Source organism: Cyclopterus lumpus, chromosome 12 (genome assembly GCF_009769545.1).
Source record: "Cyclopterus lumpus isolate fCycLum1 chromosome 12, fCycLum1.pri, whole genome shotgun sequence".
NCBI lineage: Eukaryota > Metazoa > Chordata > Actinopteri > Perciformes > Cyclopteridae > Cyclopterus > Cyclopterus lumpus.
Window position 1 is genome coordinate 2,138,674 of NC_046977.1, and position 24,205 is coordinate 2,162,878.

The 24,205-nt window shown below is 49.2% G+C and overlaps 1 protein-coding gene across 1 annotated transcript; it reads left to right on the forward strand.

Annotated features, from left to right (window-relative positions):
• The first annotated feature begins 338 nt into the window (after positions 1–338).
• Positions 339–21,299, forward strand: LOC117740816 (electrogenic sodium bicarbonate cotransporter 1-like). Its single transcript, XM_034547404.1, is given in 31 exon segments — positions 339–734; positions 3,605–3,678; positions 4,293–4,351; positions 4,353–4,385; positions 4,387–4,471; positions 6,852–6,984; positions 7,996–8,015; positions 8,018–8,064; positions 8,066–8,156; positions 8,251–8,384; positions 8,386–8,431; positions 9,129–9,205; positions 10,222–10,379; positions 10,465–10,552; positions 10,979–11,133; positions 11,581–11,700; positions 12,002–12,176; positions 14,274–14,407; positions 14,802–15,064; positions 15,210–15,265; positions 15,351–15,536; positions 15,783–15,896; positions 17,123–17,284; positions 17,749–17,927; positions 18,204–18,276; positions 18,829–18,897; positions 19,128–19,301; positions 19,386–19,550; positions 19,665–19,758; positions 20,017–20,094; positions 20,228–21,299. Coding segments are annotated over 30 exon segments (3,225 nt in total). The 5' UTR covers positions 339–717; the 3' UTR covers positions 20,061–20,094; positions 20,228–21,299.
• Positions 21,300–24,205: the final 2,906 nt, after the last annotated feature.

The following is a 24,205-nucleotide window of genomic DNA, read 5'->3' on the forward strand; positions in this document are numbered from 1 at the left end:
CACACACACACACACATCAGTGTATATTGCTAAATTAAATATTTTTTAAATCAGCACTGCCAGTTAAATCATATTTAAAATGTGTCTGACAAGGTTAATGCATGAACTAATAAATCTCAAACTCAACTGAATTTAAACATCTAGAAACGATTCTATGAAATCCTCTTTTTAAAACACCCCAAAAAGTGCTTCAAACTTACAATTAGCTCATAAGTATCGTTATTCTTCTAATCTGGAGGTTAAATAAAGTCATGAGATACAAAGTAACTCCTGGACACGTTGATTGTGCATGTTTGGTGCCCCCCCCCCCCGGTGGCGTCACAGCAGGAGGAGGGAAGGCACTTTAAATATGGACGCGGACACGCTGCGCTCACTGAGTTTCTCCGCACGCGCCCCGGAACCAGCGAGACACCGAACGAGCCTCCCTCACTTGGAGATGACACCTGGTCCCGAGCTGGACTCGACCTGAACCCGACCCGGACTCGACCCGGACCGGCATGAGGAGCGCTCGTGGCCACTTTAACTCGACCTGTGGAGGCAGCATTGCAGCGCGATAGCTCCGGGGCTCCTCGACTGGTTCCGTACTTTGTTTGTTGTCCGTTTTAAAGTAAATATAGATATATAGATATTTATATTGTTTTAATCCACGTGCACGGCGTCTCGAGGAGGGGAAGAGCTCCGGCAGACGGATCAGCTGTGAAGGCCAACTTCACCACCATGAGCTCCGAGAAGAAGTAAGTGTCCGCTCTTTGTTTCACTACCGCGGCTCACGGGGACGTTACCGGGCAGCCCGGAGGCTCCGGGGAGGGCAGTTCCTGCCCAGGTGTGTGTGTGTGGGGGGGGTCTCGGGTGAGTGTGATTCAGCCACCGGGACCGGTGCGTAAACGTCCCCGTGGCTCGTCTGGGGCTCGTTGGCCACCGTGACTCCGTGAACCCCTCCGGTGTGCTGCTGCCGGTAACGGTGCGTGAGCCGCGCGCGTGTCCATCCGACCGGTGACTTATGGATAAGCCGCTGTTCCCCCCGGCGGTGAACTCGCTGCTCGGCCTAATCTATTCTTCCAGGAACGTTGTCGCCTTCAATTAGAGGGACGCGGCGCGCGCACGCGGAGAGCTGTCCCGTGCAACTTTACGAGAACAACACAAAAGAAGCCGCGCGCGGTCTGTGAGCTGACGTTGCGCAATAACGCAATTTGCAGACTTGACGGTTATTGTCGTCGCGAGGGAACGCGCACTTCCGGCTGCGGGGAGGTGTCTCTCCTTCCACAGGTAGACCTCACCTGCAGCCGGGGGGTGGGACGGTATCTAGTGACGCGTCGCAAACGGAAGTGAAACCTGTCGGCAGCTTCTGTTCCACTGCGACACGTTGGGGGGGTTGGGGGGGTTGGGGGGGGGGCAGAGGTCCAGACCTGAGGACCACAGAGTCTACTGCACTTCAAAAGGTCCAGAGTCACCTGACTACTGCCCCCTATGTTCCATATGTCTGACTGGTACATAACACAGTAAACGTGTACTTTAACTGATATTGTTTTTAATTTTCAGAGGAACCGGAACATAAATAGATAAAAAGAGGTCTACATATACAGTAACACATCCTTTACATTCACTCTACACAGTAAATATAATCACAGACTTCTTTCTTTTAATGAATAAGTTGTTAGTTTTGGTTTGTTGGACAGAACCAGACTGAAGAGTCACTTTGGACTCTTGGGAACTGGAACCGATGAACGTTGTTATTGGTTCCAGCCCTAAAATGCTGGTGGGATCGGTGCGTCACGCTGTCAACGGGGATGATCCCTGATCCCGAGCAGCTGATCTCGGCTCCTCACGCACCGACGGGTTTATCTACCAGGTCACCACCGGCAACGGGCGACAAGTTGCATGGAGCCGGTTGCTCTGACCCTCTTTATTTATTTATTTATTTATTTATTTATTTATTAAGGGGGCAGAGGAAGTCGTGGCAGGAAATGAAACGGAAGACTTCCTGTGTTTACAGCGTGAACGAGCAGACGCAGGATCTCGATCTGCGTCAAGTTCTCAAACACAGACGACACTTGACCTCCTTTAAAAACTCTGATTTTATTAAGTCATGAGCAGGTTTAAGCTCCTTCCTCCTTCCTCCTTCCTCGTTCCCTAGACACGCCCTCCTGTTTTGATCCGCCGCTCCACTCAAAGCAGCGATCTTCTCCTGCATCTCCGTACATGTCGGTTTCTCACCATGAGGGGCCGCCCCCCCCCGGCGTGGAGGGATTCCCTGAAGTCGACCTGCAACACGAGCTTCCTCTGTGGCCCACAGAGGAAGCCTGTATGATATGTATCATGTATCATAAGACAGCTGACCCCATAATGCAGTTCTGTCTACGTCACTCCAGATTGTCTTGGTGCCAGCTGGATTGTTTGGGCCGATACGGGCCGCATCGAGACCTTGTTGTGAGCCCGGTTTGTATGCGGCTGACAGAAAGTAGTTCCTGCATGAAGCGGCTCACGACAAGGTCTGTAGATTATCTGGAGTGAGGTCAAGAGTTTCATATCATCGCCTCAGATAGAAGGCCGACGTCTCTAAGGGGCCGTATCTCCAAAACTAGGCCACTCGCACCAGAGCAGCTGGATTGATGATGACTGCACCGCGTAAGAGGACAAATATGTATTTCATGACTTTTTTTTGGGGGGGGGGGGGGATGAACTGACTTTCAGTTTCAAACAAATGTGACAAAGTATCTCCCTGGAGCCGTGGCGGTATTTTCCGTACGCTCTGTCCCGGGACGTAGACAATCGGAACAGAACATTCATAGAAATGTGTGTCTCTCTCTCTCTCTCTCTCTCCACCATGCCGTGTGGCAACTTGACCTCTCCTCTTTTTTTTGTAAGCAACAATGGGCCACAAAGGCTGCAGAGGCCGATCCTGACTAGCATAGCGTGTAACCCCCCCCCCCCCCCCCCCCCCATGCATCGCTTGTTTGATCTCGGTGCTGGTGGATCAACATCACGTCTGCTATCAGCGGTGCGCTTGCATCTCTGCCCTCAAGGACAGATAGCGTATCCTGGGCGGGGGGGGGGGGGGGTCCAGAAGAGGAACACTCGGAGGAACAAGTTGTATCCTTCCTGGCTCTGTTTACGTGCACTCCTCCCGTCCACCCCCCCCTCCCAGATGAGGCTTTCTCAGCGTGTTTATGGACACATCCGGCGTTTTATTTTGGGTTGTTTTTTGACAAACTGTTTTCATAAGGCGGTCGGTCCGATTGGCCGCGGCGGATGAGCTCCTGATTAGCCGCTGTGCGGTCCCTGAGCACCCTGGAGGACCAGGATGCTGTATCTCTACCGTAATCAGGCCTCTCCTCGTCGCCATGCGTCCGGAGGTCGGGGGTCGCTCCGGCTCGTTAGGCCACACGTTGCCCGACTGGAGGAGCCACATTCCTCCTTACCGCCCGCTGCTCGCGGAGCAGCCTGAGAATCTTCATGTGCATTCAAAAACAGTTTTTGAATGCACATGAAGATTTGCTCATCATTGTCTTCATTTTAGAGTTTCAATGACGGTGAAGAGCGACTATATTCATTGTTTGACTTGTGGGGATATGTATTGAATAACTCCTCTTGGGTCGCCCTGCAGAGTGGAGGATGAGGCCGTCCTGGACAGAGGAGCTTCCTTTGTCAAGCACGTCTGTGACGAAGAGGAAGTGGAAGGTAAGATCAGTGTGCGCACACACACACACACACACACACACACATGCAGGTGAAGCCTCCATACGGGACATTTAAGGTGAAACATGACCGCTCTGACATTCCTGAACAGGAAGATGTGCTCTCACTCCGTTTGCTGCCGCGTGGGAATTCATCTTGAGACGTTAACGCAAAGCAACACTTAAGAGAACCACGTCAGAGTTTCGTGTGTTTGTGTGCGGTTGTAGTCTCAAGATTCTGCTGCTCGTGTGTGTGTGTGTGTGTGTGTGTGTGAGACGTGTGAAAGATCTTTACAACGCTAAACGAGGCGTTTTAAGGAGTGCACGCTGTTGAATTCCATTATTTGGAGAAGTTGTCTGTTTCCTTCTCTGGATGTTTCTCTGATTACTTCCTGGAAGCCGTACAGTCATCGCTTCCTGTATGAGCTGCTGTGGAGGAAGTAGTTTGCATTTATTTGATTTCTCAGTTTTATCTCTTCCTGATTGGGAGGAGAGCAACAAGCCAAAAAGGAATTGCGTCAATGTCTCCGGGCGGCGATAAGAACACATTTCACAGCGCCGCCGTAATCTGACCCCCCCCCTCCCCCCCCCCTCTCTCTCCATTGTGTTGGCCCACAGGTCACCACACCGTGTACATCGGCGTGCACGTGCCCAAGAGCTACCACCGGAGGAGACGCCCACCGACGCAAGTCCAGCCACAAGGACAAGCGGGGAGCGGGCGGACCACGGCGCCGAGGGGTCCAAGTCGGACGGGGACTACGCCGACGAGTCCGCCGCCTACGTCCTCAAACCCCTCAGTGAGTCCGATCGGAGGCCGCGTCCTCGGGATCAATGCTCCTGGATCACATGTCCAGAGGTTGTACCAGCGATCACATGTGCACCCTATCGATGGGTGCACATGTGATCGCGGTAACACCTCGGTACCGAGAGGAAGGGTCACATGACTGAGAAGTGCGGAGCTGAAGCGCCCAAAAAAACACTGTAATGAAGTGAAATGCACATTTAAAGATGTTCCTCCTCATGTGGACGTTTAGGAAAGTGTCCCGAGTTCTAATATAACACTGATATGTCTCACGTGTCTCCGGATGAAGGAGACTTGTCCACGGGGGGGGGGGGCGTTTCATCTCTGAGCCGTCCACCAAACGCTCGGTGCCGCCACACAAATCTCCCCGGGTGGGAAATTAAGATTTCAAATCGGGTTAAAAGCCATTTGCCAAAAGCGTACAATTATCACCAGAATTCACGTTCAGTCGGCATCGTGGGAGAGCTGGAGGTAACCATTAAGGGCTCTAGGTGTGTTTTGAGATGGGGGGGGGGGGGGGGGGGGGGGGGGGGGGGGGGGGGGGGGGGGGGGGGGGGGGGGGGGGGGGGGGGGGGGGGGGGGGGGGGCATCGGGCATGTGACTGCAGAGCCACATACCTGGACTGAGGTAAACGGCTGTGAATCCAGACTGTTGGCTGGTAGTTATGATGAAGATGATGATGAAGACCTCATGAGAAGTAGTGAGAGGTAATTTTCAAAAGTAATATATATATATATATATATATATATTATATATATATATATACTATATATATATGCGTTGACTAACATACTCAACAGGAAGCGTTTGCTCCTCCAGTAACTTGTGCAGACAAGCTGCGGTTACGCAACAGAAGAGTGTTTCTTTATTGCAGTGGGAGCGAGTTTAGAGCAACACTTTTAAATAAATTGTTAAACTGCTACAGCAAGGAAGCAGAAAATGACAAAAGTCTCTGAGGCGAAGCCAGAGAAAGAGGCCCCGACCCCCTGACCCCCCGACCTCGGGGAGCACTGGTTGCTCCTCCATGTATTTGGGGGATGAGACTACGTTGTCAACCGGGGAGTCGTGAGGAATTTGCCTTCGTGCACAGCAGCTGTTACAGCACCGGGGTCTGTTTCCACCAATGGGCGCAGAGGCCTGCGTGGGACCCCCCCCCCCCCACCCCCTCTTCCTCCCACAGTCCCAAGTTTATCGCAGCAGAAGATCTGAAGTGTAAGCGGTTCTTGAATGGGAGGACAGACTTGGCTGTGTGGTGGCTAAAGGTCTACCTCCAAAACCACTACACTAAACCCCCCCATGTCATGTCCCTGTTCACACGTGCACACGTCTAGACGGCGTGCACGGAGCCCGCCACTTGTGGCTTATTATTTGTCTTTGCTGCTGTTTTGCCCTCCCATCCCAATCCCCTCTAATCCTGTTGACTCGTGGAGCGTCCACTCAGAGGTTGTGTGCAGCCACAACAAAGACTCGGTCCTCATTGACGACACCGGCGGTGAGGCGCCGTGTGGCGTCAAAAGTCGGCTCCTGTAAGTCGGAAAGAAAGGCCATGTGGACGCCCCAAAGACCGTGTGTGTGTGTGTGTGTGTGTGTGTGTGTGTGTGTGTGTGTGTGTCACAATGATGCTGAAGAAGAGGACATTGATCTTGACCTTTCGTGGCCACCACACTAAGTCCGGCTCGGTACACTGTGCAGACGTTAAACGGGTCCGGGTCCTCTCTCGTGGTCCAGGTGACCCCCCCTGTGGAGGCCTGACTGGGACCAGGAGCCTCTTGTGACTCACCACTTCCCTTCTGCTTTCGCTCATCACTTAATGCACCTTGAAGAAGAAGAATACAACGTTCTTCTGATGACGCACAACCCTTTTTTTTTTTTTTAATACAAGGGCTACAAAACATTGACTGTCCTTATTGTTGCATAATAGAAGCTTTGCTTCTCTACTTTCTGACGGGCAGGAAAAGAATTTACTGCAACGGATCAATCACGTTTGTTTTGACACGTTTCTCATAAGGAAGTAAAAAGGGGAAAGTTGTTCCTAATGCGGGCGTGTTAAGCATTTCCTTCTGGCCTGAGCACCTGTGGGTTCACGTTGTCCAGAGGAGTCCGTCATGCTCCACCGAGGCTGCTTTTTGTTTTAATTTCTTAACTTCTCTGCAGACAAAAGAGTCCAGTAATGAGCGTGCATGACCCGATGCATGCACTTCCTCTAAAGCTTCCCTGTTGGCTCAAAGCGGGTCGTTTAATCCGATGGTGGATCTACTGCACTTGATGTGTGCAACACCGTGGACATGCATATGATTCCTAGTTATGCCGTAGCATCAAATAAAGGAGGGCGGACCTATTTACTGGGTCCTAACTTGCCTCTTCTCTCCCCACAGTTTCTCCAGCCGAGAGGATCCGATTCATCCTGGGAGAGGAGGACGATGGCCCCCCGCCTCCTCAGCTCTTCACCGAGCTGGACGAGCTGCTGGCTGTGGACGGGCAGGAGATGGAGTGGAAGGAGACGGCCAGGTGAGCCCCCTCCCCCACACACACACACACACACACACACACCAGTGTCTTCACTGTAGGGGAATGGGCCGGGCTCCAGTGAACTCCCAGTCTGCTGTTATCTGATTTTTAAATCTGTAGTACCTGCTCCTGTAAGACCAGGAAAGGGCAGAAACCCCCACGAGGCCGTAACGTTCCAGTTGGCTCTTGACATTTCGGCCAACGGAGGATACTGTTCATCGGTTCCCTATTTTAACGCGGTCACATGTCTTCTCTTTTTTTACTCTACTCGATAGAGGAAGGTGTGGTGTGAAAACTGAACAAAGGGAACAAGCTGCAGAAAGACGAGCAGGGGGGGCAAAGGCCCGGGGGTGCAGTGTCTTTGGGGAAGGGGGGGGGGGAGCAGGGAGTTGCATGAAGGGGCCGCAGACGGGCTCCTTTTCCTGGTAAGACGGCCGGTCGGAGCGTGTGGCCCACAGCCAGAGGGACACTCTATCCCCACAGGAAACCCCATCCTCGGGCCGCAGGAGAATGGCCCCTTTGTAGTGCTGACATGTGAGGCGTTGTTATTAAAAGGACTCCTTGTCCCGAGTCCTACCTTCCAGGCTAAGCTCATTTAAAGTCTCTCGTTGAGCCGTGTGAGGGACGAGCGTCCGTCTCCATCCCAGCGTGCCGTGTCCTCCTGAGTCTGGTGATTTTATTTGGCTTTTCCACGCTGCGCTGCGTCCCCTATTCTCACCCCGTGAAGTGTGACGAGTCAAAATGCCACCGGGGCTGTTTAGTAAAGAAAAGGGAGCCTCGCTTGTCTCCTTTCTGCCCGTCACCCGTACCGGTTCATAAACTTAGAAAGTCGCAGTTGTATACGTTTTGTTTATTTTTAATGCATGATGTGCAGTGGCCTTTTACTTTTTCAATCTGGCATCTGCATCGTTTTTTAAGGGTCGGACCGCGGCGGTGCACGCCCACTTCTGTGAAACGCATCTCAACGTGTGTGTGTGTGTGTGTGTGTGTGTGGTGTGTGTGTGTTGTCAGATGGATCAAGTTCGAGGAGAAGGTGAGAAGGGCGGCGAGCGCTGGAGCAAGCCTCCCGTGGCCACGCTGTGCCCTGCACAGCCTGATGGAGCTCAAGACGTGCATCGAGACGGGCACCATCCTGCTGGACCTGGAGGCCTCCACGCTGCCGCAGGTTGTCGGTAGGTCGCCGGGCACCCTTTAACAAACAAACAAACAAACAAACAAACAACAACAACGTGGAGGGTTTGATCCGCAGCATGTCCCCTCTGACAGAGCTCATCACCGACAGCCAGATCGCGGCGGGCCAGCTGAGGGCGGACCTGAAGGAGAAGGTCACGTACACGCTGCTGCGGAGGCATCGCCACCAGACCAAGAAGTCCAACCTGCGCTCGCTCGCCGACATCGGCTAAGAGCGTCTCCAGCGCCAGTCGGCTGTTCACCAACCAGGAGAATGGTACCCCCCCCCCCCCCCCATCCCTCTCTACCCAAACAATTCCACCTTTTTCTTTATTCTTCTCATTTCTGACGTGAAAGCTTAACAACTAACTTTGGAGGTTTCTCTTTTTCCTAATCTTTTCCTCCTTGTCTTTTTCCTTTCCTTTCTTCCTTCTCTCCGGGCCTTTGCCGTCTCACCCACCTGGGGGGGTACTATAGCACGCAATCCGGTCGAGAACCCTGTGCCTTGTTCGAACCCCCACAACCCGGAGGACCCCTGTGAGGTCCCGAGGAGCTCCAGCATGGGATACCTCTGTAAGTGAGGTCACGTAGAACTAGCAGGAGCTCTCCTGAAGCTGGATGTGTGTGTTTTTTATTATACGCATTACTCATTAACTCGCAAACTACTTAACTAAATATTTATTTGGCAACCAAAGAAAAGCTGAAACAGCCGTAGACTCTGGTCTCTGGTCCTCTTTCCGTCGGCGTTCCAACGTTTAGGTTCTCCCTCATTGGCCAGCAGCGGTCCACCGCCTGGTCCTGAAGCTTAAGCCTCGTTTAGCGAGGTCCTCCAGTGTTCTGGCTCTCCCTGTGCCTCCTTTTTATTCTTTTCTGGGACTCGTCTTCATCCTCTAAACTAAACAAAAAAAAAAAATAATAAAAAAAGTCTCCCGTGAAATCTTCCGTTTTTTGTTTTTTGTCCCGCCCCTCTGCAGGTAGCCCGACCACCGCCCACAGAAACCTCACCTCCAACAGCCTGAGTGACTTCTCTGACAAGCCGGAGAGGGATCAGGTAATCCGTGTGTGTGTGTGTGTGTGTGTGTGTGTGTTGGTGTGCAACTATTGCGCAACCGTAACAGGTGATACTGGCGGTCTTCATTCACAAAGTGTGTGTGTGTGTGTGTGTGTGTACGTGGACTCCTGGCTCTCTGTGGAACAACAGCAGCCCTCTCTTTGTCCGTTGAGTTTCTGTCCTCCACACACAGTTTCTCCCACGGCCATGACCTTCTGGTGGTCCATTAATGACCTTCTGGTGGTCCATTAATGACCTTCTGGTGGTCCATTAATGACCTTCTGGTGGTCCATTAATGACCTTGTGGTGGTCCAGTAATGACCTTCTGGTGGTCCATTAATGACCTTGTGGTGGTCCAGTAATGACCTCATGGGGGTCCATTAATGACCTTGTGGTGGTCCAGTAATGACCTCATGGGGGTCCATTAATGACCTCATGGTGGTCCAGTAATGACCTTCTGGTGGTCCATTAATGACCTCATGGTAGTCCAGTAATGACCTCATGGTGGTCCAGTAATGACCTCATGGGGGTCCAGTAATGACCTCATGGTGGTCCATTAATGACCTCGTGGTGGTCCAGTAATGACCTCGTGGTGGTCCATTAATGACCTTGTGGTGGTCCAGTAATGACCTCATGGGGGTCCAGTAATGACCTCATGGGGGTCCAGTACTAACGTGGTGATGGACGCCCAGTTTAACAGCCTCTCCCGCGTCAACGCGGCTTCAGTTAATGATTTCCCCGAGTAGTTTTTTTTGTTTGTCTTTTTTCAGCTTTGTGTGTGCAGTTTGTCGCCCTGTTTGTTCGGTGGCATGAAGTCAAGCTGCCGGCGTTCAGCACATAATTGTAGGAAAGGGCGGGCACTTCTTGTACCGGCAGTCTCGTTGCAATCACTTTTTTAATCGCCGCATTTACCGTAAAGTGTGATTGTTCAGCGTGTGAACTCGTGTCCGTACCTCGTCACCGTGCTCGCTCTCTCCTTAATCTCTCTCTCTCTCTCTCTCTCTCTCCCTCTCCAGCTGAAGAACAAGTTCATGAAGAAATTGCCCCCCGACGCCGAGGCCTCCAACGTGCTGGTGGGAGAGGTGGACTTCCTGGACGCCCCCTTCGTGGCGTTCGTCCGCCTGCAGCAGGCCGTCATGCTGGGCGCTCTGACCGAGGTCCCCGTGCCCACCAGGTAGCTCGCGTTCCTCCGATCGTCGTGGCGACCCGGCTTCGTCCGAGCGTGTCCCTCCCTAACGCCTCGTTTCCTTGCCACCTAGATTCCTGTTTGTCCTGCTGGGGCCCAAAGGGAAAGCCAAGTCCTACCATGAAATTGGAAGATCCATTGCCACCCTGATGTCCGATGAGGTACTTCACTACAACGCACATTTGATGTTTCTTTGTGTACTTGCACTGTGTTTTTAAAACGTTGTTTGTCGCGAGATGAAAGGACAATCCATCCAATAGTTTTTCGACTAGAGGGAGGAGGGGCTACGACGTCATGGCGCTCTGAACCCTGAGAGCACCTCGGCCTCCTCCCGGCGTGTTTCTCCCACGTTAGCGATAGGAAGTGTTTTTCCAGGATTTCCTCAAGTTGAACTTTACCCTCTCCGCTCTTCCCCCCGTGACGACGGCGTCACAGGCTTATCAGCTGTTTAGTGTTTTTGGAGTCATCGGCCCTGTGGCGCATTCCTTGTGCTGTGAAAGAGTTGTTAGCGGTTGTCCATATTCTATTTAGTAGTTCTCTCTCCCCACTGATTGGCTGCTCGCTAACGGGTTGCTCGTGCCCGGCAGGTGTTCCACGACATCGCCTACAAAGCCAAGGACAGGCAGGACCTGCTGGCCGGTATCGAGGAGTTCCTGGACGAGGTCATCGTGCTGCCCCCCGGAGAGTGGGACCCCAACATCCGGATCGAGCCGCCCAAGTCTCTGCCCTCCTCGGACAAGAGGTCCGCTCTAGTCCACCAGAGCTAATCCTGAATGAACGAATGATGTCGCTGCACATGAAATCCTTCCTCGCGTCGCCTCCTTCGCTGTTAGCTTTTGAGGGAGGCTGCGCGGCTACAAAATACTGATCGTGAGGCGTTGAATGCAAGATGGCCGCTATGCTAAGCTAATGTAGTGTTAGCGTGAGTCAGAGAGAATGTTATATTTACCTCATGTTTGCAAACATAAGCTAAAACATGTTTTACTATAAACCCTTCACTTCTGTTGGTAGCAAAGTAAATGTAATTTTACCCAAATTGTTATATTACTTAGTTACTGCTAAAAGAAACACGACTTTAAGTAACATATTAACACGTTACCCTCAACACTGTTCAATGAAACACCAAATGCTTCGAGTGTGTTGAAGGTTTGTGGAACGTGACCGTGTGTGTTTTAATTTTAATTAAAAGGAAGAACATGTACGTCGGACTTGAGGGGCCTCAGATGAACGGAGACACCCCCCACGATGGAGACGGCCACGGCGGGGGAGGAGGTCACGAGGTCGGGGAGGAGCTGCAGCGCACCAGAAAGTAATTATTCTCTCTCAAAAAAGTGTGTGTGTGTGTGTGTGTGTGTGTGTGTGTGTGTGTGTGTGTGTGTGTGTGTGTGTGTGTGTGTGTGTGATTTGCATTGTTAAGTAGAGGTCACACCTTGACAAGGAAATATCACACGCATGACAAAAAGAACAGTCATAGAGCTTCATTATTGCGCAACATTTGGAAAATATTCCCGTCGTAAACTTTTTTTTATTGTTTTATTTGCTGCCTCTAGCTGAAGTGAACCCACGTTACGCCCTGAAACGATGCTCACTGGCTCTCCTTCTTCTTCCAGGTTCTGTGGAGGTCTTTTCCTGGACATCAAGAGGAAGCTGCCCTTTTTTGCCAGCGACTTCTACGACGCGCTCCACATCCAGTCGCTGTCGGCCATCTTGTTCATCTATCTGGGCACGGTCACCAACGCCATCACATTCGGAGGCCTGCTTGGGGACGCTACGGAAAACATGCAGGCACGTTTTATTTTATATTTTTAAAAGGGTTTGAGTCTGCAGAGATGTGGCGGTGCGAGGCGACGCTCCACACGTCTCCGGTTCTCCTCGAACCAGCGTGACTAAAAGATGACCTCTGACCTGAATATGACCGCCCCCAGTTTGGCACTGAGTGTAAATTACACAGTCGGTGACACATTCTTATTTTTCTATTGAAATAATTACGGTGTTGCTCCAGCAATTAGTATTCCCCTTTCATAAAGTTGGGCCACTTAAAATACAGGTTTTAAGTTGTAGAAATTGACGCAGCAAAGGTTGAGATGTAAGATAACATGAGAATAAAACACAATAGAGTAGTAAATATAAATGGAATAAGAATAAATACCAACACCAGGTTCTAATAGAATAACAAACATGGGAGATAGATTTAGAAAAATAGGTAAACCAAAAAAATGTAATATTGCCCAACTTTTGTATCCTGCTTTTTGTCCTTAGTTCAGGTCAAGCTACATCTCCCATAATGCATCTGGGTAGTATTTGTCATTAGACCTTCCCTGACTCTTTCAGCCCCACTCCCTCAGGTTGTTACGCAAGTTGTCCGTCTTAAGCCTGTTGACTCCACTTTAAACGCCTCAGAACACATTACGCAACCGTGTTCACGCGGGTGGTGCTCTTGGACTGATGCATGCTGCATGCTCGTGGACACGTTGACCGCTGCATGCTGCATGCTCGTGGACACGTTGACCGCTGCATGATGCATGCCCGTGGACACGTTGACCGCTGCATGATGCATGCTCGTGGACACGTTGACCGCTGCATGCTCGTGGACACGTTGACCGCTGCATGCTGCATGCTCGTGGACACGTTGACCGCTGCATGCCCGTGGACACGTTGACCGCTGCATGATGCATGCCCGTGGACACGTTGACCGCTGCATGATGCATGCTTGTGGACACGTTGACCGCTGCATGATGCATGCTTGTGGACACGTTGACCGCTGCATGCTGCATGCCCGTGGACACGTTGACCGCTGCATGATGCATGCTTGTGGACACGTTGACCGCTGCATGATGCATGCTCGTTGACCGCTGCATGATGCATGCTCGTTGACCGCTGCATGATGCATGCTCGTTGACCGCTGCATGCTGCATGCTCGTGGACACGTTGACCGCTGCATGATGCATGCCCGTGGACACGTTGACCGCTGCATGATGCATGCTCGTGGACACGTTGACCGCTGCATGATGCATGCTTGTGGACATGATGCCCGCTTCATGCTTGTGGACACGTCAACCTCTGCATGCTTGTGGACACGTCAACCTCTGCATGCTTGTGGACACGTCAACCGCTGCATGCTTGTAGACAGGTTGACCGCTGCATGCGTCCACTTAGCGCCACGTTGGTGAGTCTGTTTTGGGACGACGGAGCTGTTCACACCCACGACCAACAAAAGGAGTGTTCCCTTCAGCTGCTAAGCCCGGCTAATTTGGAGCTCAAGGGCTCATTCCACATCCATCTGCTGTGCCTGCTGTTGGCAGAGTTGGATAATGGACTTGCTGCACCCATCGGTGCCCCCGATGAAGGAGCGTTACGGGGTTGTCCCTGGCTGTGCTCGCTCTCCTGGCAGGAAGCTGCATCCTCGCAGGCCTGCGCCGGCCTCGCGGATTTGCCCGGGCCGTAAATAACCACAGATCCAGATTACTCTGGGCCCTGCAGCCTCGTCGTGGCCCCCGCCCGCTCACCACCACCTCCTCAATCCTGTGTCCTCTTCCTCCTCCACTCTGAGCACAGCGGAGGGGAATCCCCTGTCCTCGCGTGACCTCTCCTGCGATGCAGGTCCTGCAGAAATGCAGCCGACGGGCCGATGACTCACCCGCCTACAAAGTGTGTGTTTTACCAGCCTCGAGGCCTGAACCAATGACGCGGCTGGAATGAAACGGGCCGGTGCCGACGGGCTTCTGGCTGTGTGACGCGTACAGGGGAACCGGAGCCTCCCGCCGTGTCAGCAGAATGACGGATGTTGAAATGTGCTCCAATACTGATTTAAAAGAATGTTCCACGATGATGTGGAGCAATGCTCAGCGTATGATTTTATTATTTATGTTTCCATGTGTGCAGGGAGTGTTGGAGAGCTTCCTGGGCACGGCGCTGACGGGGGCCGTGTTCTGTCTGCTGGCCGGTCAGCCGCTGACGATTCTCAGCAGCACGGGCCCGGTGCTCGTGTTCGAGAGGCTCCTGTTCAGCTTCAGCAAGTGAGTAGGCGGCGGGGGGGGGGGGGGCGTACAGAGGTGGAACAGCTGCAGGATTCTAGCCGACATTTGGAGATTGTTGTCGATCCCCCGAAGGAATGGGAACTTTTTTTTTTGCCGATTGTAAATCTGTTTCCAGCTGATTGTTAATTTTCCGAGTGTTTTTTTTTTTTTTTTTTGGGCTGTCTGCTTCCTGTTGGGATTAACCACACACACCCTGGTGTGAAGTGTTGTAGAGTGCATTCAACAAAAGACATTAAGTCCTGTAATGGCACCTGTTTTATATTGAGGGGGGGGGGGGGGGGGGGCATGTATTCTGTGACATTCTGAAATGAAATGTGAAGGCGTTGGGCTCCACTTGCACACTGTTAACCCCCCCCCCCCCCCCTCCCCCCAGAGACAACGGGCTGGACTACCTGGAGTTCCGGCTGTGGATCGGCCTCTGGTCGGCCGTGTTCTGCCTGGTACTGGTCGCCACGGACGCCAGCTTCCTGGTGCAGTACTTCACGCGGTTCACCGAGGAGGGCTTCTCCGCGCTCATCAGCTTCATCTTCATCTACGACGCGTTCAAGAAGATGATCAAGCTGGCCCACCACCACCCGATCAACGCCGGGTACGACGACAACCTCGCCACCGGCTACGACTGCCGGTGCACGCCCGGTACGTAGCGGCTCGGGTGGGCTGCAGGGGCTGCAGGGGGGGGGCGGCGTGGGATCCGGTGGTACCGCCACTCCGAATCCTTCACTCTGTGGTACCAGAGGGCGAAAGCTTCTATATATTCTATATTATTGTTTCTCTCCACTAGGCAACTCCTCCGACCCCCTCCTCGACGTCTCCGCGTGGACAAACGACACGGATCTGGTACGTCGGGGTCCTTCTTTGACTCGTTCAGCAGCACGGACCTCCAGAATAAAATAAGACCAGCTCTTTGTTCTCGTCTCCGCAGTCGGCGAACGCCACCTGGGAGTCCCTGACGAAGCAGCAGTGTCACCAGTTTGGCGGGCAGCTGGTGGGCGGGGCCTGCGGCTACGTGCCCGACATCACGCTGATGTCCCTCATCTTGTTCTTCGGGACCTACACCTGCTCCATGGCGCTGAAGACCTTCAAGACCAGCCGCTTCTTCCCCACCACAGTGAGTGGACGTGCAGCAGCGTCCTCTTTTTATTTCTTTATTTTATTTGATGGGCTTGTTGGTTTTAACCGTGATTACAACGCCAGTTAGTGAAGCACCCGCTCAGCCAGTTGATGTTCATCCTTTAACGTGCAGTCTGACAGGATGTCGTCTGAAGGGAGCTCCACCTGTTCAAACGGCCTCGGGCAGCAACAATAACTCACAGAGCGCTCGCTCACCTTGCTGTGAACGTTCCCCCCTCCCCAGGTGAGGAAGCTGCTCAGCGACTTCGCCATCATCTTGACCATCTTGCTCTTCTGCGGCGTGGACGCCTTCGTCGGCGTGGACACGCCCAAGCTCATCGTGCCGAGCGAATTCAAGGTGTGGAGGAAGTACTTGATTTTAAAAACACTGCATCCATTTATTTTGTGTTTGGGAACGGTCCGTTTTCTGATGGTCTTGTAGATCCCAGTATAATAGTGTAGTCTTTGTAGTCTTCCCAGTATAATAGTGTAGTCTTTGTAGTCTTCCCAGTATAATAGTGTAGTCTTTGTAGTCTTCCCAGTATAATAGTGTAGTCTTTGTAGTCTTCCCAGTATAATAGTGTAGTCTTTGTAGTTCTCCCAGTATAATAGTGTAGTCTTTGTAGTCTTCCCAGTATAATAGTGTAGTCTTTGTAGTCTTCCCAGTATAATAGTGTAGTCTTTGTAGTCTTCCCAGTATAATAGTGTAGTCTTTGTAGTCTTCCCAGTATAATAGTGTAGTCTTTGTAGTTCTCCCAGTATAATAGTGTAGTCTTCCCAGTATAATAGTGTAGTCTTTGTAGTTCTCCCAGTATAATAGTGTAGTCTTCCCAGTATAATAGTGTAGTCTTTGTAGTCTTCCCAGTATAATAGTGTAGTCTTTGTAGTCTTCCCAGTATAATAGTGTAGTCTTTGTAGTTCTCCCAGTATAATAGTGTAGTCTTTGTAGTCTTCCCAGTATAATAGTGTAGTCTTTGTAGTTCTCCCAGTATAATAGTGTAGTCTTTGTAGTTCTCCCAGTATAATAGTGTAGTCTTTGTAGTTCTCCCAGTATAATAGTGTAGTCTTTGTAGTTCTCCCAGTATAATAGTGTAGTCTTTGTAGTCTTCCCAGTATAATAGTGTAGTCTTTGTAGTTCTCCCAGTATAATAGTGTAGTCTTTGTAGTCTTCCCAGTATAATAGTGTAGTCTTTGTAGTTCTCCCAGTATAATAGTGTAGTCTTTGTAGTTCTCCCAGTATAATAGTGTAGTCTTTGTAGTCTTCCCAGTATAATAGTGTAGTCTTTGTAGTCTTCCCAGTATAATAGTGTAGTCTTTGTAGTCTTCCCAGTATAATAGTGTAGTCTTCCCAGTCAGCGACACATGAAACTAAAGCGCTCTCGATGAGACCACCCTGAGTGGCGCGGTGGTCGAGCGGGCAGCGGCGTCCAATGACGACTAGATCCCAGGAGATGTGATGTACAGAGCCGTCTTTGTTGGTTCCTCTCTGGCTCTCTGGAGGCTTCATGGAGTAATCACCTGGAATTAGTGGTGCTGCACCTGAGATGTTACACGTCTTAAGTCGTGTTCCTTCTCCCCGTCCAGCCCACCAGCTCCCTGAGGGGCTGGTTCATCCCTCCGTTCGGGGGGAACCCCTGGTGGGTGTACCTGGCTGCCACGCTGCCCGCCCTGCTGGTCACCATCCTCATCTTCATGGACCAGCAGATCACCGCCGTCATCGTCAACAGGAAGGAGCACAAACTCAAGGTCGGCGATCGAAACATTAAAATAAGTGGATGTGAGAAGTGAAAGAATCGACTGTCCACCCCCCAAAAAAAATAATGTCTGCAAAATGTTATTTTCCCCTAAAACTGTTGCAGAAAAGCCATTTATCTCCATGCACGACGGTGTGAAAGCCCCCGACTGTTAATGACAATTAGGTTACAGTAATTAATGCATGCCTCATAATCTGAACAGTATTTCCCTGTAAACCCTCAGGAACATGTGTCTCCATCCATTCCAGCAAAATACAGTAATTTGCTGTCATTGTTTTTAAAGTGATCATCTCCCAACAACTGATGCTTATGGGTATAGGAGTGATAATATAGCACATGGTTCCATGACTTCCTTTAAAGATGGCATGCGGCTGATGTCACTGCAACCTTGAGATTTGACTCTGGTGTCCTTGATGGCCCCTTGACTCCTCCACTTGTCCCCTCTCTCCCCTTCAGAAAGGTGCAGGCTATCACCTGGATCTGTTCCTGGTGGCCGTCCTGATGATCGTGTGCTCCTTCATGGGCCTGCCGTGGTACGTGGCCGCCACTGTCATCTCCATCGCCCACATCGACTCCCTGAAGATGGAGACCCAGACGTCGGCCCCCGGGGAGCAGCCCAAGTTCCTGGGCGTCAGGTGACGACTCTTTGTTTTGTAACGTGTCGTCGGCTTTCTTTATTTTGGATTCTCGTGTGAAAGTACGTCTTCGCGGGAAGGTCAGAGTGTCACAATCCATACCAGAAGTTCCTATGCACATGAAAGACAACATTAAAATGCACATCAATTGTACTTTTAGGGGGTAAAAACTGACTGACTGTGAATATAAATTATTATACCGTTTCAGTGGTTTTATGCCTTCTGCTGTGCAAAGTTTCCAGATTTTGAACGCGGTGTTTTTCCTCTTGTTCCCAGAGAGCAGAGGGTCACGGGGATCTTTGTGTTCCTCCTGACGGGCCTCTCCGTCTTCATGGCCCCGATCCTCAAGGTACTGCTCCGACTTTCTTCTGTAATTCTTCCGCGAAAACGAGGATTACTGTCGGCCTGTTTTAGGACGGGACGCCCGTCTCCCCCATTCCTCATAATTGATATATTTGACGTGATTTGATGTGAAAGGAGCGCAGCTCATCCCGGCTTAAGCTCCGCTTGCAGCCGAGCGCCTCAAGTTTCCATTCCCACATGAACAAAACAAAAAGAAACACAGAGACCGATTGTTGGGGCTGCTGCGCCCTCTTGTGGACACTTTGAATGTTGTACTTGTGATCCTGTGAAATACATTTGTCCTTTTTCATTGTGCTGAAGGTATACATGGAGACGTGTGTGGTTTCTAAATGTCACTCTGAACCTGGCACATGTGTGCAGGAGCTTTAAAGCTCTGCGGCGTGATGCCAAACGAGTCGACACCTGAAATAACCTTCTCAGAAAAGCTCCTTCTTCTTTCTTTGAACCAACGCAACGGAGCTAACGATAAACACTCGTATATACATATGTACTTATTGCGTATGAATAACCCGTTTCTCTGTGCTCCCGCGTCCTTCAGTTCATCCCCATGCCCGTGCTCTACGGCGTGTTCCTCTACATGGGCGTGGCCTCCCTCAACGGCGTCCAGGTGAGTGTGAGCCCGACGACGCGCTAACCGCTGTTAGCCACGAGCTAACGCGTTTTCACTAATTGAAGACGTAAAGAACTACATGAAAGCGGTTCTCCGGCCTGCGGTTGGGAAGTGTTGGCTCAGCTCCATTTTATTAAAATTGTGCAGTAATTATTAAAAAACTTGTCCATCCTCGTGACCCCACTGACCCGGTTGTTGTTGTTGTTGTTGTTGTTGCTTTGCATCAGTTCATGGACCGGCTGCAGCTGCTCCTGATGCCCGCCAAGCACCAGCCGGACCTCATCTACCTGCGCCACGTCCCCCAGAGGCGCATCCACCTCTTCACCTTCATCCAGGCCCTGTGTTTGGCCCTCCTCTGGATCCTCAAGTCTACCGTGGCGGCCATCGTCTTCCCCGTCATGGTGAGCAATGGCCGCCGTTGCAGCCGAACGCCCGTTTACGCGGCGCTCCGCCCCGGCACTCAACCTTCTCCTCCGCCCTCGCAGATCTTGGCTCTGGTGGCCGTCCGCAAGGCGATGGACTACGTGTTCTCGCAGCACGACCTCAGCTACCTGGACGACGTCATCCCGGAGAAGGACAAGAAGAAGAAGGAGGACGAGAAGAAAAAGAAAAGCAAGAAGAAGGGAAGCATCGACAGCGAGATCGAATTCGTAAGTTCTCTCGACTTAAATATACGTTGTGGTCATGTGGTCGTCTTGTAGTTCCGCCCTCTTTTTGTTTTTAATGTCCAGAAGTGTTAATGTTCTCCCTCCGTCCTCCCACAGTCCGACTACCCCGACATTGAAAGTATCCCCACTATAAAAATCTCTATGGATATGATGGAGCAGGAGCCCATGCTGGGCGATAAATCTCTGGATAGTGAGTACAAAGCCGGGCGGTTGCTTTGCTTCTAAAGGCCGTAGTCCGGTCAGAACGAGCCTTCTCGCAAAATGAAACTCCTCCACAGATCAATACGCCGCCTCCTCTTCACTCGCTGCTCTAAAGACACACTCCTCTCACTAAAAGCTTTGCCTCCTCCTCTTTTTCTCGCTTCTTCTTCTTCTGCTCACCCACTTGACATTTCAGTGTGTGAAGTATACATTTTAAGTTGCCCCCCCATCCCCTTCCCCCCCCCAGGAGATCCATCCCAGACTTTCCTTAAGCCGCATTCGTCGTGCTGAGCACTACTTTGAGTCTCCCACTGTGGCCGAGTGAGTGAGTACCGGATGCCATTTTTTTGCTTCCCATGTTTCCTCTGAAAGCAAAGTGCCGTTTTATTATTTTGAACATATATATTTATTTGTTTTGTTTGTTGGTACCCGGCGCCGTAATCGTTCTCCTCTTCCAGTCTCGACCGAGGTCCGTGCACGAAAGCTTGGCCTCGGATTCGGATCCCCGGTGACGACGGCGCTTTCTTCTGGAGGAAAAGCTCCCGAACGGATTCTGTGAATTAAAATCTCCAAAGAAGCAGCGGAACCAGCACATGATGATTATTATTATTTTTGGTTGTTGTACTATAGTACCACATTTTAACAGTGTTTTTATTTTTTATTATTATTATTCCCCGTGTGAGGATTTAAATTGTGAGTCATCCTCACGAGTTCCTGCAGAAAACAAAAGGGCTGCTTAAGTTTTTATGGGACATTAATATCGTATGAACGTGTACGTTAATAACCGTCCAGCTATAGCTGATATACCATTAAAGATGTTTTTTTTATTATTATTATTTTTGTAATAGATTTATTCCGAATGACACCAAAACAAAACCAGCCTCTCGTCTTCTAGTACTGTTAGTTTTTTTTTATGAAGTAGTCGAGTGTTTTAAATCATAACTCCTGGAATCCAAAGAGTAAAACATAAACAATACGAGTCCTTTTTTTTTTCATTTGCAGCAAACAAAAAGGGCTCCAGAAGGTCATCTGTGCACATGCAGACATTAATTTTGTATTTATGTGCATATCAATTATTTATTTAGGCTACGTATTCATAAATCACATCCAAGAGATCCATGTTTGTTTCAGAGGGAAGTGAAATGGTTCAACACCATGAAGACTGGAAGTTCTGTCCCCCCCCCACCCCCACCCCACCCCCCTTTTCTATATTTATTCTATTTAAACTCTCGGTAGAAGAATTTGCTGAATCTAAAGTATGGTTTACCATATAACTTCCCCATTTGTGCATATTTTAAGAGATTGTTTCTGTGGTCTGTATCCACTCGGCTGGTTTCTCTCTTGAGGGAGGTATAGATGTATGTAGCTCTACTTCTTATATTTCTGTAGGTGCCAGGATATATATATATATATATATATATATATATATATATATATATATATATATATATATATATATAATTTTTTTCCCCACTGGCACTGCGTAGGATCTCTGAATCTTCCCTTTTTGCTCTGTGACACTTAACATTTTTATTTGTCAATATGAAATGATTAGGCATGATTTTATTTTGCCATGTTTTAAAGGGTAATTCCACCAGAATTATATTTTTCATCCCAAAAGCGACACCAAAAAAAAAAACTAGCTCCTAAATATATATATTTGTGTTCCTGCTTTTTGGGTAAAACGTGATCGCCTCACACACTCGACCCCAACAAGCCTGTTGACACGAAATTTCATTTTTAAAATGTGATCATATTTAAAGTGTGTTAATGTGATACATTTATTTTCATTTTTCTGTTTTTAAATGATGTAATGTGTGTGATTTATTTTTTTGTTTAATGCAAATCAACAATCACTGAGGCGATGTGGTGACTTCCTGTCCCGGGACAACTTCAACGCTTCTCCATCTAAATTCCACTTTGTGACGTCTTAAATTTCCTTTTTATTCAAATTGCTTGATCATGCTTCTATCGAAGTACACACTGTAACTTGAACTGATTATTTTAATTTTTTTTAAGGATATTTATGCATATCTGGACGTGTGATACATCTCAAATCAAAGAAAAAGAAACGTGCGCAATCGGCGCTGCTTCTGATGTGATTTGTGGTGCAAATAAGGGCTTTATTAATTCATGTGTTCACAATCGCATCGATGATCGAGATGCACCAGACTGTTACAGTTGCTATGGAACAAAAAAAAAAATCAAAAATACTTCCATTTTGTTGTATTGATCTGTATATCTTGACTTTTATGACTTCCTGGTTCTGATTCCACAATTAATATAATATTTTTTTGAACCGATTTTATACAAACCATCGTATGTGCTCGATTACCACAGGTTACTCCTGAAGAAGAAGAACAAAAGAAGAAGACGTCTGTCTTTTTATTGAGTAGTTTTTGAGTGAGCACAATAAACGTTCAGATGATTCATAAAAAAACTTGTTTTTTGTTTTCTTCTAAGACTAAATTTTGCACCATGCATCTCCCAGATATATATTTATTTATATATATTTAAATATAAATGTATATATTTATATATTGATTTTTATATATACATACAGGAGCAACACATCCAATAAACAGAAGCACATTCATCTTAAATGCACTGTGCAACAATAGGTGCTCCTTCACATGCTAAATATTCAGAATAAGGCACGTGCTGTCAGGAGCCGGCGGTGTGACGCAATACAATAATCTATAAAGGTAATCCATAAATGGATGCTTTCCAATCGGCTCGAGAGTTTATCTACAAATACGTTTTTAATTAAAGGCGATTCTTCCCAACCTGGCAACCCACACGTTGATTCCCCTGTACATGGCGCCTTATTAGAGTGTGTGCGCGTGTGCGTGAGTGTGTGCGCGCGTGCGTGTGTCTGTTTGTGTGTGCGTGCGTGGGTGGGCACAGACTAATGAGTGACTTCTCACGAGTCTCCCGTTCGCCTTGCTCAACCTGTGAGGGCGGGGCATAATCACACCTCTCCGTCATTCCCATTGGTAGATGAAGGTGTGTGACGTCACGGGTTCTCAGCAAGGCTCCGGGAGGAAAGAAAACATCCAAAAGTTTTTTTTAATGAAGGACTTTTTATCTCTTTGCTTCTGTAGATTTCTCCTAAGTGTAGATGATGTCTCAGTTGCATACAACAAAATAAATAATTATATCTATATTCTGAAGGTTTTACACATAATTTTATATTTTACAGATTTATCGAATGACACAAATAATTTCCCTCAGTAAACAAAAAAAAGACTAATGTTAAAAAAAAAATGAAAATGAAAAAACAATGCCTCATTTATGACCATAATATTAAAAACATGGCTGGAGAGAAAAGAAAGCACATTATAAAGTAAAGTGTTGTTTCCTTTTACAGGAGGAGCGATTGTTTTGGTCCTTTTCTTGAGCTTTATGATAATCAGGTGATTGTCTTGATTAATATGCAACAAAGAAAACACACACACTTTATATGAGTTTGGACTCATGGTTTAATGGACTTATTGTAAGTCGCTTTGGATAAAAGCGTCAGCTAAATGACATGTAATGTAATGTAAATGTAATATATATATATATATATATATATATATATATATATATATATATATATATATATATATATATATATATATATATATATTACTGATTTGAAGATGTGGGTTTAAGAATAGATGTTCTGTCCAGCAGCTCCTAACAGTGTTAACAACCCTAATGAACTGACAGAATGAACCTGCTGGCTCACGACACACACACACACACACACACACACACACACACACACACACACACACACACACACACACCCTGTCCATCCGAGGCTCATAACGAGGTCCTGTGATTGTCCCGACTCGGCACGTCGTGTCATTTCTTCGTCACAGGGAGCAAATTAGTGGTTCCCCCCCCCCACACACACACTCACACACACACACAATGGGTGTTCCCCCCCCCCCACACACACACACACACACCGGGTGTCCCACGAGTACATGCGTACATGTCACCGTTATCTTTTTATAAATAACATGTCAGCCAAAGCAATCACAGACGTGATATTAGCAGCACATGAAACATGGACGCCGTCTATATTCATGAGCTGACGTCTCTGCTCCAGCTCCAGGACCCCGGAGTGTGACGGACGGGTGTTTGAAGCATCGCGGCGACTCTTTGTCACGTAACGCTGCGTAATTGCACTCGCAGTGCATTGTGGGAAAAGCACAGAATCCAATAGCGTTGCAGTCCGAGTAGAGCAAAGCGACCGCAGGGTGGATTACGAGGCGTCTGGAAGACATTTAAATAACGAGGGAGCAGAAACCCTGAAATTATTATTTAAAGTCTGACGTCGTGTCGTGAAGCCGTGTCTGTCCTCCTGAGGTCGTAGGGGTCGTAGGGGTCATAGGGGTCATAGGGGTCGTAGGGGTCGTAGGGGTCATAGGGGTCGTAGGGGT